At 64.9% G+C, this 13977-nt stretch overlaps 5 protein-coding genes across 5 annotated transcripts; 1 reads left to right on the forward strand and 4 right to left on the reverse strand.

The window, feature by feature from the left end:
- Positions 1-962: 962 nt before the first annotated feature.
- On the reverse strand, positions 963-1933 carry EMIHUDRAFT_229589 (hypothetical protein; the record flags this gene model as incomplete). Its single annotated transcript, XM_005785846.1, has 3 exons — positions 963-1424; positions 1535-1588; positions 1766-1933. 3 exons carry the CDS (start codon positions 1931-1933, stop codon positions 963-965), a joined length of 684 nt encoding a protein of 227 aa, XP_005785903.1.
- A 3355-nt stretch (positions 1934-5288) lies between these two features.
- Positions 5289-7582, reverse strand: EMIHUDRAFT_441556 (hypothetical protein). Its single transcript, XM_005785847.1, has 2 exons — positions 6794-7582; positions 5289-6716 (listed from the first exon to the last, which is right to left on the reverse strand). The coding sequence occupies exons 1-2, from the start codon at positions 7507-7509 to the stop codon at positions 6251-6253; spliced, it is 1182 nt and encodes a 393-aa protein (XP_005785904.1). The 5' UTR covers positions 7510-7582; the 3' UTR covers positions 5289-6250.
- Positions 7583-8712: 1130 nt separating this feature from the next.
- On the reverse strand, positions 8713-10446 carry EMIHUDRAFT_111756 (hypothetical protein; the record flags this gene model as incomplete). Its single annotated transcript, XM_005785848.1, has 1 exon — positions 8713-10446. One exon carries the CDS (start codon positions 10444-10446, stop codon positions 8713-8715), a length of 1734 nt encoding a protein of 577 aa, XP_005785905.1.
- Positions 10447-10933: 487 nt separating this feature from the next.
- Positions 10934-11892, forward strand: EMIHUDRAFT_363911 (hypothetical protein). Its single transcript, XM_005785849.1, has one exon. It carries the CDS (start codon positions 10960-10962, stop codon positions 11683-11685), a length of 726 nt encoding a protein of 241 aa, XP_005785906.1. The 5' UTR covers positions 10934-10959; the 3' UTR covers positions 11686-11892.
- A 446-nt stretch (positions 11893-12338) lies between these two features.
- EMIHUDRAFT_111758 (hypothetical protein) lies at positions 12339-13895 on the reverse strand (the record flags this gene model as incomplete). The annotated part of the gene is made up of 2 exons (XM_005785850.1): positions 12339-12371; positions 13401-13895. The coding sequence occupies 2 exons, from the start codon at positions 13893-13895 to the stop codon at positions 12339-12341; spliced, it is 528 nt and encodes a 175-aa protein (XP_005785907.1).
- Positions 13896-13977: the final 82 nt, after the last annotated feature.

The raw sequence follows: 13977 nt of genomic DNA on the forward strand, positions 1-13977 counted from the left end.
GCGCAGAGGGCGGCGGAGGAGAAGGAGGCGGCGCGGCACGCGGAGGAGCTGCTGGCGGAGGTCGAGGCGGAGAAGCGCGCCAAGGGCAAGAAGGGCAAGAAGAAGAAGAAGACGGGCGGCGGGGCGGGCGGGGCTGGGCCGTCGCAGGAGCCCGAGGAGGGTGCCGAGGCGCCGTCGGAGGCAGACGCAGCCGAGGCGGCGAAGAAGGCCGAGGAGGCGAGGCTTCTCCTGCTTCTCGAGACGCTCACCGAGGAGAGGATCCGGTTTAACATCACGCCGGAGACGTCGGTCGAGGGGCTGGCGGAGGCGCTGGGAGAGGCGGCGGACGAGGCGAGCGAGGAGGAGGGCGACGAGGAGACGGCGGAGGCGGCAGCGGAAGCGGCAGCGGAAGCGGCAGCGGAAGCGGCAGCGGAGGCGGCAGCGGAGGCGGCAGCGGAGGCGCGCCGGCAGGCTGAGGCGGAGGCGGCGGCTGTGGCAGCGGCAAAGGAGGAGGAGGAGGCTGCCGCAGCGGAGGAGGAGGCGGAGGAGGCGGCAGTAGCGGCGGCCGAGGCAGCAGCGGCGGCGGCAGAGACGGCGCTCGCCGCAGCCAAGGCGAGGCGCGCGTCAGGTGCCGCTGCGAGGGCCAGGGCGCGGGAGGCGGCCTAGCCCGCGCGCAAGGACAGCTGGCGCCGTGGCAGCCATGGGGAAGGGTCTCTCGTACTCTGGGGTGCGTTCTCTTGTGAACGATCGTGGCTGTGGGCTGGGCCTCGCGCCGCGCGCGCGCGCGCGCGCGTGCAGAACCAGTCCCTCGAGGTCTTGCGCTCTTGCCGGGTCGGATCTGCCACTCCGAGATGATCTCTGGCATCTGCTCTCTGACGACAGCCGTACGAAGCTCGAGATGGGTGGGCGGTGGCGCGAGAAAGATCAAAACACAATTTTTTTGGGGGATATCCCTTTGGGTCAGAGAGTAGGTAGAGAGTAGGTCAGAGAGGCCTCCTCGCCACGAGCTGCACGACGTCCGCCCCATCGGGGTAGCCGGGGTGGCTCGTCTCCACCGCCGAGACCACAATCAGCCCGGCGCGCTCCGCCCCCGCCCTCAGGTGCTGCGCCGTGTGCACCACTTCGTACTTCGGCGTCGCCGCGCGCAGCGCTTCGGGCGGCAGATGCGCGCCAACGCTCTCCCGGAGTACGCCCGAGTAGATCTGCTCGAGATCAACGTCCTCCGACTCCATCACGTATGTGCCGGGCCAGCGCTCTCCAGCGGCAGCACGCTTGGCGACGCCGTCGCGGACCCGCCGCGCCTCAGCATTGCCGTCGGGAAAGACCACCTTGAGAAACCCCTCCACGGACTGCGCTGTGACGAAGAGGAGGCCGCCCGGCACGAGCGTGGCGTGGAGGGCCGCGAGCGCGCGGTCGCACTGTGGGCCGTTCAAGAAGTGGAGGACCTCCGCGACCAGAACGAGGAAGCGGACGCCGCAGGCAGCGACAGGTCATCAGGCAATCTCCCAAAGCGCGCGCCTTCAAATGAGGGAAGGCCAGCGCAGGTGTGCCGCACCGCCTCTAGGTGCTCCTCGCAGCAGTCGATGGCCAAAACCGGCACGCTGCGCGCCTGCAGCAAGGGCCGGGAGGCGGCTGTGCAAAGGTGGGCAGCCGCGCGCTGTGGGTGTGTGGGTGTGCACTTGTGTGTGTCCCATGTCCTATTTGCTCAGTATCGATGGCATGACGGCGGCGTCGCTCATCGTGAGGGTAGTTGGGACAAATCCGGGCAAAAGCTTTGGAGGCGCACCGCCGCCTCTTTCACCGCGAGGCCGTACGCACAGCCGACGTCGACGATCGGGTGATGACCATCGTACGCGTCGATCCACGCGCCCGCCAGCGGCGAGGCCGTGGCCATCTGCATGCCGCACCCATTCTGGGTGAGTGCTTGGCCGGTGGAGAGGCGGTCGATGCGCATGGATGGCGGGACAATACAATTCATGGGTGCTGTGTTGGGATCATCAAAGTCAGCGGCATGCAACCTTTTTTTTTGCGTTTTGGCGAAAGAACGAGACTACTCTCCCCCCCCTCCCCCGTACCCCTTTGGGCATCCCACGCTAGAATCCCACGCATGCGTGTTAGGAGTCCTAAGACAATGGAAGGCCGGGGCCTGGAAGTGAAGGAGGGGGAGTTCGCCTTGAAGTGTCGGATCGCCTTCCTTCCATGTGAAGTCGGCATTGTGCTGTCCCCTGGCTCCCGCCCCATACCCCTGCTCTCTCCGAGCTAGACAAGTGCTCTACTTGCCTGGGGGTGGGTGGTCACCTCTGTCGGGGCTCGTGGTCATGTGTGTGTGCGGTTTGTGTTGGGGGCGGGTTGCAGACTTTCGTCTGCCGGCTTGGCTGGCGTCCTGGGTTCGGCGGAGTCGGCTTCCTCGGCCGCCTGGGATCGGGCGGAGCGCAGTGCGCCCCCTCTCCCACAGTTTTGAGCAATAGCCGCAAACAACGCTTTTTGCGCACTTGCATCGCGACAAGGTCACGCGCGGACTCTCCAGCCTCTCAGCTCACCACCTCGCCTTCTCTGTCGCTCTCCTGTCCCAGGCCCATCAGTAGCAAGCCTGAGCTGTCCCGAACCGCACTTGTCTCGGGTCTGAAAGCTCACACGGGCTCATAACTAACCCACATACGGGCCCTCACGCGCACATTACACGAGATCACAGACGCCGCCGGCACGCACTCCCGCTTCACACATGCTCAAACACAGCCCCACCAAAGCACAGCCCTGCTCAGAGTAGTCATGGACCACCCTTCTGGCGCTCATCTACGTCTGCGCCCACGACCCGCTCACGTTCTTCATGAACTGCATACCGCGCCCCTTGGTCGGGTGCGCGCGCTTGAAGTCGCCCTTGAATGGCACGTAGTGGTCCCACTTTCTCGTGTCGCGGCCCACCTTGACGTACGCGACGAAGCGCTCGTTGACGACGGCGCGCCGAAAGGGCAGGTTGCGCTCGATGAAGGAGCCCACCGCCGCGACGGAGGGCATCGGCGTGTCGTCGATGACGAGGACGCCGAGCACCGGCATCATCAGCCCGAGCATGTGCAGCTCCACCACGTTGTCGTCAAACTTGTGGCCGTCGTCCATGAACGCGAGCTGCACGCACGCGCCACCGCTCTGCATGGCCGCCAGGCCGGCCGCCGCGGGGGTCGCGAGGTGGCGGAAGCGGCGGCGCGGGTCGGGCCACTTCTGATCAAAGGCCGCCATCACCTCGCGCCCGTTGCCGCCCCATCGGCTGAACTGGTACGGGTCGATCGCCGTGTGGTTGATCGCGTGGCCGCCGCCGTGCGCCGCCGCCACGATCGCGAGGGCTGAGTGCCCCTGAGCAAAGCCCGTCTCGACGCTGCGGATCGACGGGCCGTGCCAGCGCGCCACCCACAGCATCGCGGCGGCCAGCGCGTACATCTCGTGCAGCGACGCGGCGCCCGCATTCTTGTGCGAGTGGACTTTTTCGAGATACCTGAGCAGCTGCGGCGGCATTGTGCGAGACAGGCTGTCCTTACCCGCGCCGCCAACCTCGCGCACAAACTCATTGTACGCTCGCTCCACCTCGGACGGCGGCAGCAGCTCGGTGCCGGTGCGGTCGCAGCAGTCGTGCGCCTCGCGCCACCAGCAGTCGGCCGGAGCGGAGACATTTCCATCCTCGGGAGTGGCGGCGACGCTTGGTAGGAGGAGCACCATCACTGAAGCGGCGCACGGGCTGCGAACACGCATACATACAATGATGGCGACGTGTGACGTCTTCTGCCGATTGGGGGCCCGGGCGACCAACAGCATCGTTCACGGCAACCGACGTAACACATACTGTGTGTGTGTGTGTGTGTGTGTGTGTGTGCTAGAGATGCCTTTCGGGGCCCAGAGATAAAACTTCTGATGCCATGCGTGACCTAGTAGTGTCCCCAGCTATGGGCGTGTCCACGTTGGAGCCAGGTGTGGTGTGGGCGCGAGAATAGCTCCGCCGTTCATGGAGGCAACCGATACGAGTCGACTGGTGTGTGTCGTCGTGGTTTCGTATCAAGTATCAAGAATACTCACTCACACGTAACACATACTGTGACGTTTGTGCCGCGTCCCGTGCCGAAGAGTTCATTTTTTTGAAGACGCAGGCTAACGTTGTGCGCGATGCACAGCTCAAGGATCTCGAGGACGCGCGCACGCTCGGCGTTGGCCCGCCGTTGCTCGCCGACATGAGCAGGAGGCAACTCGCTCTCAGGGATGCCGTCAGGGTGCCGGAGGGAGAAGAGCGGCGGCGGCAGGTCATCCCCGGAGTCGCGGCTGTACCACCTGGATATGGAGTAGTAAGCGCACTTGGGGGAGGTGATGAGGGCGACAACGCTCCCGGCAGCAATGGGGGCGAGGATCTCGGTCTCGAGGAACTCGTCGAGGAAGATGTCGTGCCTCGGGTCCTCCGCGTGGTCAAAACAGGCGCAGGGGATGCCGTAGTGGGCGAGGTGCGCTGCAACGCCATCAGGTCGATCATATGGACCGGAGAAGAGGTAGATGACAAACTTGGCACCCCGGGGCGGAGGAACACCACGCGTCGCGAGGGTGGCGCTCCCGGCCCGGTCCCGTGCAGAGCGAGTGAGGAAGCGCCGGTAAATGTCCTCGGGCGGCTGCGGCGCCAGAGGGTAGGCAAACTCATCGACTCGGATGTCGCAGGTCACAACAACGGACTTTTCCTCGAGAAGGTAGACAGCATAGCCGCCGAGGACGGTGGGGTCTGGACCTAATTGTTTCCGGTGGCGTAAGTCTCAAGCGGCGCCCCCTTCCAGACAGCAGACCCTGGGACAGCATCGAGGCCGACGAGAGTAAAACGCATGCGAACCGTGACGCTGTCACCGTCCTTCTCGACGACGATGGGGTCAAGGTCGTCAGCCCCAGCCGCGTGGAGGAGGCTGGCGGCGACGACACGCGTGGCCCAAAAGGCGCCAAGAGGGCGCATGCGGGAAGCGGCAAGGAAGTGTTGCACGTCAGCGTCGGAGACGGCGCCAAAGGAGAAGCAGCCGTCGGGGCGGGGCCGGACAACCTGGTTGGGGTCGAGGCATGCCCCGATCGTCGCGCCATCACGCAAGAGGTCATTGGTGTTCGGGTCGCTCCTCATCGCAAACCCTGTCAGCAGAGTCTCCTACGGGAATGTACGTAAGAGCTACATACACTGAGAGAGAGAGAGCTATAAGTACGTACGTACACTGAAAATCTCTCTCTCCCAATCGATGTGTGTGTGTTGAGAATGGTAAAGTAAAAAAATGGGGCCAAAGAAGGTGGTTGGCATCCCGACAAGGCCGGAAGTAGGAACTGAGGAGGAAGGATGATGGCTGCCACCGAGGAGCCTGTGTCAACCGAGGAGCCGCAGGCGCGCGGCATCGTCGACGACGTCATCAATGCCGTGAGCGACGTTGTCGACGAATCAAAGGACGTCGCCAACGACATCACCGGCGGCGCTGTGGGCGACATCGAGAACGCGGCCCATAACGTCCAGAACAAGCTGGGCGCCGGCCTGCCGAGCCTGAGCCTCCCGGGTTCGCGCAAGCCAGGCTACTGGATTGCGTTCATGGCCATAGCCGCTGCCGTCCTCATCGGCGCCTCTGCCCAGTATGCTGGGTACTCAACATCGGTCCGGGGTCACGGCATCTCAACCAACCATGGTATCTCCACTGGGGCCCCGCCGGTCCCCACTCAGCGAACGCCGCTCTATTGAAACAGTGGCTAAGAAGGCACCTCTCGGCAACCGCCGCTCCCGCCAACGCGGCTCGACCGTCACCTCGGAGCTGCTCGAGACAGTGCAGCACGAGCTCCGGGTCGAGAAGGAGCTTTGCGCCTGGGGAAGAGGGCTCGACTGGCGCCCGTGGGAGGCGGTGACGCCCGCGTCGGTCGAATGCGGAGTGTTCTCGCTTGACCTCTGAACCATCGTCCGGCATTTGCTCGTCGTGGTGTGCCGCTGGTTTGTGACAGGACATCGCGCTGCGATGTGACTGATGATGGAGATAGAATGCATGTTGTTGATCCAGGCAGTGACTGATGGTGTCTCAGGATGTGGATTGAAGATCCCTCCCGCATGCAAGATCGTGTGTGTGCATATGCGCGGCAGCTGGAACCCCACACGCCTGCCCCACGCAGCTCGCAGGGTCCCGCGATAGCGACACCACAATGTCGACTTACCTTTATCCCTCCCCTATCCCATCTTCTGCATTCACTCTTTACATACGTACGTCATTCGTCAGAGTTCGACCGTTTTCTGTACACGCTACGGGTCCACGCAGGGCATCTCCGCCGAGGGGCCGGCCTCCGCTGGTAGCAGCGGCACGGGGTAGAAAAGCAGGAACTTAAGCGGCCAGAGGCCCGGCGGGGGCAGATTCGGCAGCTCCCTTGGGCCGCAGGGCGTGGAAGAGCGTCCCATGAGCATCCACCCGCCCGTCGGGCCGGACGTGCAGGTCTCAACCCCCCGCCCATCGACGGAGAAGGCGACGGTAGAATCGCTGTGGTGCGCGCGAGAGCTATTGACGTCGAGGCGCCCGGCAGGCATCTTGCGCCACCACCTCGGCAGGTGCGTGTAGCTCAGCTCGTAGTTCACCTCGCGGCGAGCGCGCGCCTCCTTGAGCAGCCGGCGCAGCTCGAGCGCGGGGATGGTGTACGGAAGGCGGGGACCAACGAGCTCCTCGGGGTGCGGTGCGGGGCCGAAGATGCGAGTCTTGAGCGGGAACCACTGGCGCCTAATCACAGCATCATCACAGTGCCGTGTATTGTTATTGTTTGGCCGATCCAAGAAGGCGGTCGACGCCCGGTGTGCCCAATCGTGCGCAGCAGCTCACGCGTGCGCGGCGAGAGGATGTGCGTCACCTCGGCTGGGTAGAGGTTGCGCATGGTCGGCGACGTGGCGGACTCGACGCGCACGACGCCGCCTGACCACGGCGAGGACGGCTCGTCATTGACCAGCCACTCCTGCAGCAGGCCCGTCGGCAAAAAGAGGTGGTTGGACCCGCCGTGCAGCCGCAGCGACGCGAACATATGCACGTTGCCCATGTCCTGCAGCCCGAGGATGGGCAAGCCGAACGTATACCAGACCATCCACGCGGCGAAGCCGCAGCGAAGTGCTTTCTGGGCGCCGCCGGCAAGTTGCGGCGGCGGCGTGGCCTGCAGCGCGGCTCGCGGCGCGGCTCGCGGCGCTGACGACGACGAGCGGCGGCTAGAGTCGGCGCGTGCCGCGTGCGGCGAGCCAGTGCTGTTCGTTCGCGCCCCTCGCGCCACCGCCGTATTCTCAGCCGCCACGCGACAGCGGCAGCCGATTGCCAACGCGCGACCGAGAACTAGTGCCTGGGCCGTGTAGACCGGCAGCGACCAGTCGACAAAGAAGACGTGGTCGGCGCCGCGGAGAAGCGCAGGCAGTGAGCTGGAGACGACGATGGCTAGTGCGAGGGCGAAAAGCGGGCCGCGCAGGAGTCGCAGCTCGGTGAGCGCGGCGGCGGCGGCGGCGGGCACGAAGAAGCAGTACCGGGCGAGGAGCATCACGCCGAAACCGCCCGCGTTGTTTGGGCCGGGCGTGAGCGCGATGAGCGCGTGAAGGAGGATGCCGAGCGCGACGCCGAGGAGGCGCCAGACGCCAGGTAGGTGGAGGAGCACGCCCAAACACGTCTCGACGGCAATCACGACAGCCGGTGCAGTCACGCCAAGCAGGCGGGTGAGCCACACTGGCGGCATCGTGCCGGTGGGGAGAAGGTAGTAGTCCAAGAGCTGGAGGATGTAGATTGGCGCACAGGAGCCCTGCGTGTCGAGGAATCCCCAGTTGATCTTCCACACGCCCGCGCCAAGGTAGAACCACACGATCGCGTTCGACACCACGGCGGCAGCTTCACGGAGGAGGGCGTCGCGATCGGCCGAGTCGACGTGCCACTTAACCCGCGGCGTGCGGCAAACGTGAGGGTGACCAGCACGAAGCCCGTGTCGCATATCATTTGCCAGATGTTGCTGTTGAATAGGTAGGGCATCAGCCATGCCGCGCGGGCCACATAACCACAATGCGCTGCCAGCGACCACCGAAGGTCGGACGGTATGACGCAGGCGGCGACCGAGAGGCAGAAGTTTGCGGCAGCGAAGGCGTCCGCGTACACAAGCACGTAGAAGAGCTGGCACGACGAGTAGAACAGGTAGTAGCCAGTGAGCTGGTCGACCATGTTTGGTCGCTGGAAGGGTACAGCGGCCGCTGGAAGGGTACAGCGGCCGCTGGAAGGGTACAGCGGAAGGGTACGAGGGAAGTCTCGGCTTGGATTCACGCCCCGACGGGGGGGTGATATTGGATGGGCACCCCGTGCCGCCGCGAGAAAAGGGCCTGTATCTTCCCGCGATGTGTCGCGGACAAACCCAAGTAGACGCGAGGTCGGGCGGGGGTTCATCTACACCTACCGGGCGGGGGTGGCGCCGGGCGGGGGTGGCGCGCCGCGTCGCCCGTCGCCGTCGGGCGAGGGGGCGTGTGCGGCAAGATTTTAAATGTTATTGCTAAAAGCTCTCTCTCTGTCTCTCTTCTCGCGCCGCGCCTTGGCTCGGCGTGCGGAGTCACCCTTGCGATGCGGCGCTGAGCGACTCAGTGCAAGGTTGCGGGCGCGGCGCATCTGTCTCTCGTGTAAAAGCACCTGTCTGGGAGAGAGGCCCACGGTGTGTGGCGTGTCCGGTTTCTTTCTTTCTATCTGCGCCCTTGGTCATACAAAAATTAAGTCACGTACGGTCAAACGCCTGCGCAAACACGCCGTAGTTGAGGCCGGCGCCTCCCCCCGCGTTGCGGCCTCGATCCAGAACGATGCGGCGCGCCTCCACCTGCCCCGCCACAAAGTTGACAGGAGGAGCGGGATGCGATCGGTCCACCAGAAGCTCGCCGCCATGCACGGTGCAGCAGTCGGCGCCGCGGCGGAGAGGCTCCGCGCCTGCATGCGCCTGCATGCTCGTCACACGGCAGGGGCTGCCGTCCGCGTTCAATGCCGAGCAGCGCACCAGCACGACCATGTCGCGCTCGTGAAACCATCTCCGACGGTCCTCCGCCGAGCACCAGCCGCCGAGAGCGCGCCAGGAGCTCTCGCACGCGCTGCAGTACCCGAGGCCGAGCGACTCGGCGACGCTCGCGTCGAAGTCCGCATCGACCGCCGCGGCGCACCCGCCAACAGCGCCGACGCACTCCGCGGGCGGCGTCCAGTCCTGCCACATGTGGCGGGTGCAGTAGAGGCCGCCCTCGCGCAGAGGCCGTGCCAGCGGGAAGCTGCACGCGCTGGTCAGCTTGCACGGAACGCCGCCCGGGCAGAGACCAGCGCAGCGTGTGACCCCGGAGAGAGCGGGATCGGGCTCGTGGTGTGCGCAGTACCGCCCGCCGCAGCGTAGCGGCGCCGCCTGAGCATAGACCATATGACCACGCAGCCGGCAGCGCCTGCTCGTGCTCCCGCTCGTCGCCTCGCCTTGGCACTGGTCCTCCGTAACGACATCAAATCTGCGCCTCGCGTTGTAGGCACGCTGCCGAGCCCTGAAGGCGGATTCACTCTCGCCGTACTGCTGGCTCGGCCGCGGGCCACATGCGCTGCGCGCCGCCTCGTCACGCGCCTTTGCGGCTCTCCGATCTGCTGCCTCCTCGCTCCTTGCAGCCGTGACAACGCGTTTGGCAACGAGCGAGAGGGCTCGGTCCGAGCCGTGCTCCAAACTGATGGCCTCGCCCTCGCGGTCCCAGGCAGCGAAAAACTCGTCCATTCTCTCCTCGAGGAGACACGCGTTGTTGTAGAGGCGAATCTTCTCCAGCCGCGTCGACTCGGTGCCCAAGGGGTCTTGCCGCGTCGGTGCACCCCGCTCTGTCAGGTCGAACGCGCGGCCTATTCCGCTCCGCATTACGACAGCCCTCCAATGGCGGTGCGCTCTCTTGTCTGCAATGTCGTCGCTGCGGAGGCGCCATCGGGCCCGATCTGCCACGCGATGGCTCCGCTGCTGGCTCGTGCTCTTGCGCCGCGCCTCGGCTCGGCGTGCGGAGTCATCCTTGCGATGCGGCGCTGAGCGACTCATTGCAAGGTTGCGGGCGCGGCGCATCGCCTCCCGCTCGTCGGTCTTGTCCAGAGCATGCCATTCCGCCCGTGCGGCCTCGAGCTCCGGGCCCTCGAGGCAGCCAGCAATGCGCCGTGGCGGCAGACTGGGGAAGACGTGCATTCGGCCGCGGCCTGGTTCCCCAGGCATGATGGGGACGGTCCGGTCCTTTCGGCACGTGCCGTTGCAACGCCGGGAAAACTCCAGAGGCGGTGGGGCCGGAAAATTGGAGTCCACTCCCCGCTTGCGGAGCCTGCGGAGGTGGCGGGTTCTTTCCTCCTCATCCATCTCGTCCATCTCCAGATTGTCTGGCGTCTGAACCTTCTGAGAGGCGAGCGCGAGCCCGTTGTTCAGCCTGCACGCGTGCACCCCGATGGGCCCCGCGCATGTCAACATAAAAACACGCGGGCGGAAGTCACTCGGTCCCCCAACGGAAGAGGCCTCTCTCCTATTGGAACTGGCCAACATCAGATTTGCCGCGTGCGTCCCTTTTTGAGCCAGAAAGCTATTTTCTTTTGGGTCCTGTGGGCACCCTATCTCTCCCACTCCTCGTTCTTCGCCGCGAGCTGACGGGCATCGATCGACTGCAAGATCCTCTTGTAGCGCGGCCGGAACGGGCGCGGCCGAGTCGTGCCCAGGATATTGTCGGAGGTGGTGTAGATGAGGCGCCAGCAGCGGAAGGATCAGTTGCTGTACAACGAGGGACCGATTCCGTGAGGGCCAGGTATCGATTAGGCCGCGTGAGGGCCGGATCTATTGCTGTTTACCTGGTCTTAAAATAGAGAGCTACCCACACTCATCATCAATAAGCAAGCCCAGCTCGAGTGCTCACAAACTCGGGAAAAGAAACCGCGAGCGCTTGATGACGCGACGCGAAAGCGCTCCAAGTCAACCCGTCCCGCTCTTAGCATGGCGTTGATCGCGGTGCTCGCGTTGCCGCACGCGTGGTTTAAGCCCGCAGTTCCCATTGCAGTGCGAGGCAGCCGTAAAGGTGCGGCCGGAGCGCCGCTTCGTGCAGTAAGCCTGTGCGCAGAGAGATCGGTGGAGCCCGGCGTATCGGTGAGCGAAGCCGCAGCTCAAGTCAAGGCCCTGCTGCCTAGGCCGGAGCTCGAGCCGCTGCAGGTGGTCGAGGCGCAGTGCGCCGCGTTCCAGCGCGGCGGCGACGACGACATCGAGGCGCTGTTCGCGCTCATCGCGCCGGATGGTCAGCTCTGTCGCGCCTACCGCAGTTCTGCGGGCTCCATGCCGGCATTTCGCTGGACCATTCGCAGGGAGCCACGGTGGACGGGCATCGCTGGCCGGCCGCAGGCTGCGCTCCTCAAGATGCGATCCTGGCACATCATTGGCTCGCTCCGCCCAACCCTCGACGAGTGCTACGTCCACGTTCGCGCGTCGCCCTTCTTTCCCGACGCGCCGGACGCCGAGGGCGAGGTGGTGTTCAAGTGGCACCTGGCACGGCAGCACGCGGACGCCCATCCGGAGGCAGCCGAGATGCTCGGCGAGGCGGCGGGCTGCTGGCTGGTCCACGACATCGCGCCGGAGCACGGCAGCTGGACGGTGCACGACCCGCTCGACGCGGGCAAGGCTCCGGCCCCCGACTTCTTCCAGGCGCCGCCGTACTCCGGCCCGCGCTGAGGTCTGAGGGGCGTGCTGCGCGCCCTCGCCCTCCTGCGTCCTCCGCGCACTGGCCCTCGCGCGCTCTGGCTCCTCTCGGACAACCTTGTACTCTCTCACCTTGTACGTCTCTTCTGTACCTCTCTCTCTCTCCTTGTATGCCGTATACTGCAGTACCTCTCTCTCTCCTTGTATGCCGTATACTGCAGATGTATGTATGTATGTAGGAAGGTGAAGAACAGAGACCAGCGCGCAGAAAGAAAGAAAACACGGACTCTAGATGGGACCTTGGTCCTTTGCGCCACCAGCGGCAGTCGAGCGACACACGCGTCACGCCGCTGCTGCCACTGGCTGCTAGCCCATCCCGTCGTTGCCTCCGTTTCTTTTCCCGTTGTATGCGCATTTTTCTTTTCTGTTAAATTCTTTTCTGGGGTACCTGTGTTAGTGCCAGTGCGCGCCAGTCCCGTGCCTAAAGAAGAAAATAAACAGACAACCCAAGGGAGGGATGGGAGGACTTTTTACCCATCTCCTAGTAGAGGTGTCCGTTTTATTTATTTATTTATGGGAGGACGGCACGCCGCGTGTCGGGAGAGGAGTAAAATTCTTTTCCGAAAACGCAACCAATTCTCCACTTCGCGACGCACACATGGAAGAGCCGAAGGAGACGGCGGAGGTTAGTGCTCCGCCTGCTGCTGCTGCAGAGGAGCCTGCGGCGGCAAAGCAGCAATCCACGAGTGACGGCTGCAGTGCTGATCTTCGTCAGTGAGCGCCAGAGTAGTAGAGCAATGCACGGTCGACAAATGGGAGAGCGACTCCACTAGCATCACTTGACTGCATCACAGGTACGGCGATGGCGCCGCTGAGGCAAGCATTTCTGCTGGCAATCGCGCGGCGTCTGGAAGATTCCGGGATAGGCGCTGAACAACCCAGCAAAGACGAAATGTGATGCTGAGGTAATGTCACAGAGCGCTAACTCGTGTGCTGCGCCCATGGCCATCCCGATGCCGTCGACGGCGTGTGATGACCGTATTTTCTCTCTCATCCCTCCTCTCTCGGCTGGGCACGCCGCGTGGTTCATCGCCGGCCCGGTGCGGTCTCCTGGCGGGTCAGAGACGAGAGACAGAGAGCACCGCCCGGGGGCCAGCCGCCCCGCGCCCGCGCCGGGGAGCGGGGTGTGCGCAGCGGCGCGGGCGGAGCGCCCAGGGCCTCGGGCGCTCCCCTGTGTCGCACGGAGATACGTCGCGCAGTCTCTCGCGGCCTTACCATCCATTTTAAAGGTTATTACTGTGCTGAACCGGGGCCGCTATCGATCCAGCCCACGTACGTAATGCTCAACACAGGATGGGTGTGGGGTGCGCAGGGGGAGGTTGGCGATCGCGGCTGGGCTGCAGCGGAGGCGAGGTCGGAGGGGGACGACTGCACACCCACCCCGAGGGAGGGGGTGAGTGCTGCCCGTCCCACTCCGCCGCTCACGCGCCGACGCCGCCAGGCTGGGTTCGCCCCCCTCCCCCTTTCCCCCCGAGGGTGCATGCGGCCGGCGCGGCGGAACAGTCTCCGCCCTCCCCTCCGCCGGCCCTTCTTCTTCTTCGTCGCGAGCAGCGCCACCAGCGCCTCGTCGGTCAGCGACTTCTCCGAGTTCGCCACCGGCGGCGGCGAGCTCGTCGTGCGCGCCACGTTGCCCGACGGCAGCAGCGCGACGGTGAACTTGACCTGCGCGACAAACTCGCTTCTCGTACAGCACGGGGCGGCGCTGCGGCGTCGGCGGTGCAGACGTGCGTGTGTGCGACGACGCCGATGTAGCCGTCGACATGCACACCCAGGTCGATCTTGACCACGTCGCCCTCGACCAGCGTCACGTCGTCCTCCGAGGTGAGCGGCGAGTAGTGGCCGCAGCAGTGGTTGACGGAAATGCATGTGGGGAACGCAGAGCCCTTCTCAACCTTCTTGCCGCCCTTCTTCACGTTGTACACCTTGGAGGTGGCCTCCTCCACCAGATCGTCGCCCCGCTTGCACAGTTCCACCGCCTTCACCCCCGGCTTGATCGCCTCGATGATGGCTGTCAGCACGCTGTTCGCGATGTCGCCGGCACACCGGTACTTGGTCACGATGTCGGCGTTGCTGAGGTCATTCATGGCCTCCTCGTCCTCCTCCTTGGTCTCCTCGTCCTCGGACCCGTCGATGTCGACCGACGACACGTCGTCATCCTCCTCCTCCTTCGGCATCGTCAACATAGTGTGAATGCCCGGGAAGGGGGGACACTCGGCGCATGTGCGTCACGTCAGGGGGTGGAGTGGCGGTGGCCGAGCGTCGTCT

This window comes from Emiliania huxleyi, assembly GCF_000372725.1.
Source record: "Emiliania huxleyi CCMP1516 chromosome Unknown EMIHUscaffold_157, whole genome shotgun sequence".
Taxonomy (NCBI): Eukaryota; Haptophyta; order Isochrysidales; family Noelaerhabdaceae; genus Emiliania; species Emiliania huxleyi.

Excerpts from the sequence above, each read along its gene's own strand:
- EMIHUDRAFT_441556 (XM_005785847.1), bottom strand. The coding sequence starts at position 7,509 with ATGCTCCTCGCCCGGTACTGCTTCTTCGTGCCCGCCGCCGCCGCCGCC. Across the intron at positions 6,717-6,793 it reads GAGCTGCTGCGCACGATTGG|GCGCCAGTGGTTCCCGCTCA; the intron begins GCACACCGGGCG and ends TGCTGTGATTAG.
- EMIHUDRAFT_363911 (XM_005785849.1), top strand. The coding sequence starts at position 10,960 with ATGGCGTTGATCGCGGTGCTCGCGTTGCCGCACGCGTGGTTTAAGCCC.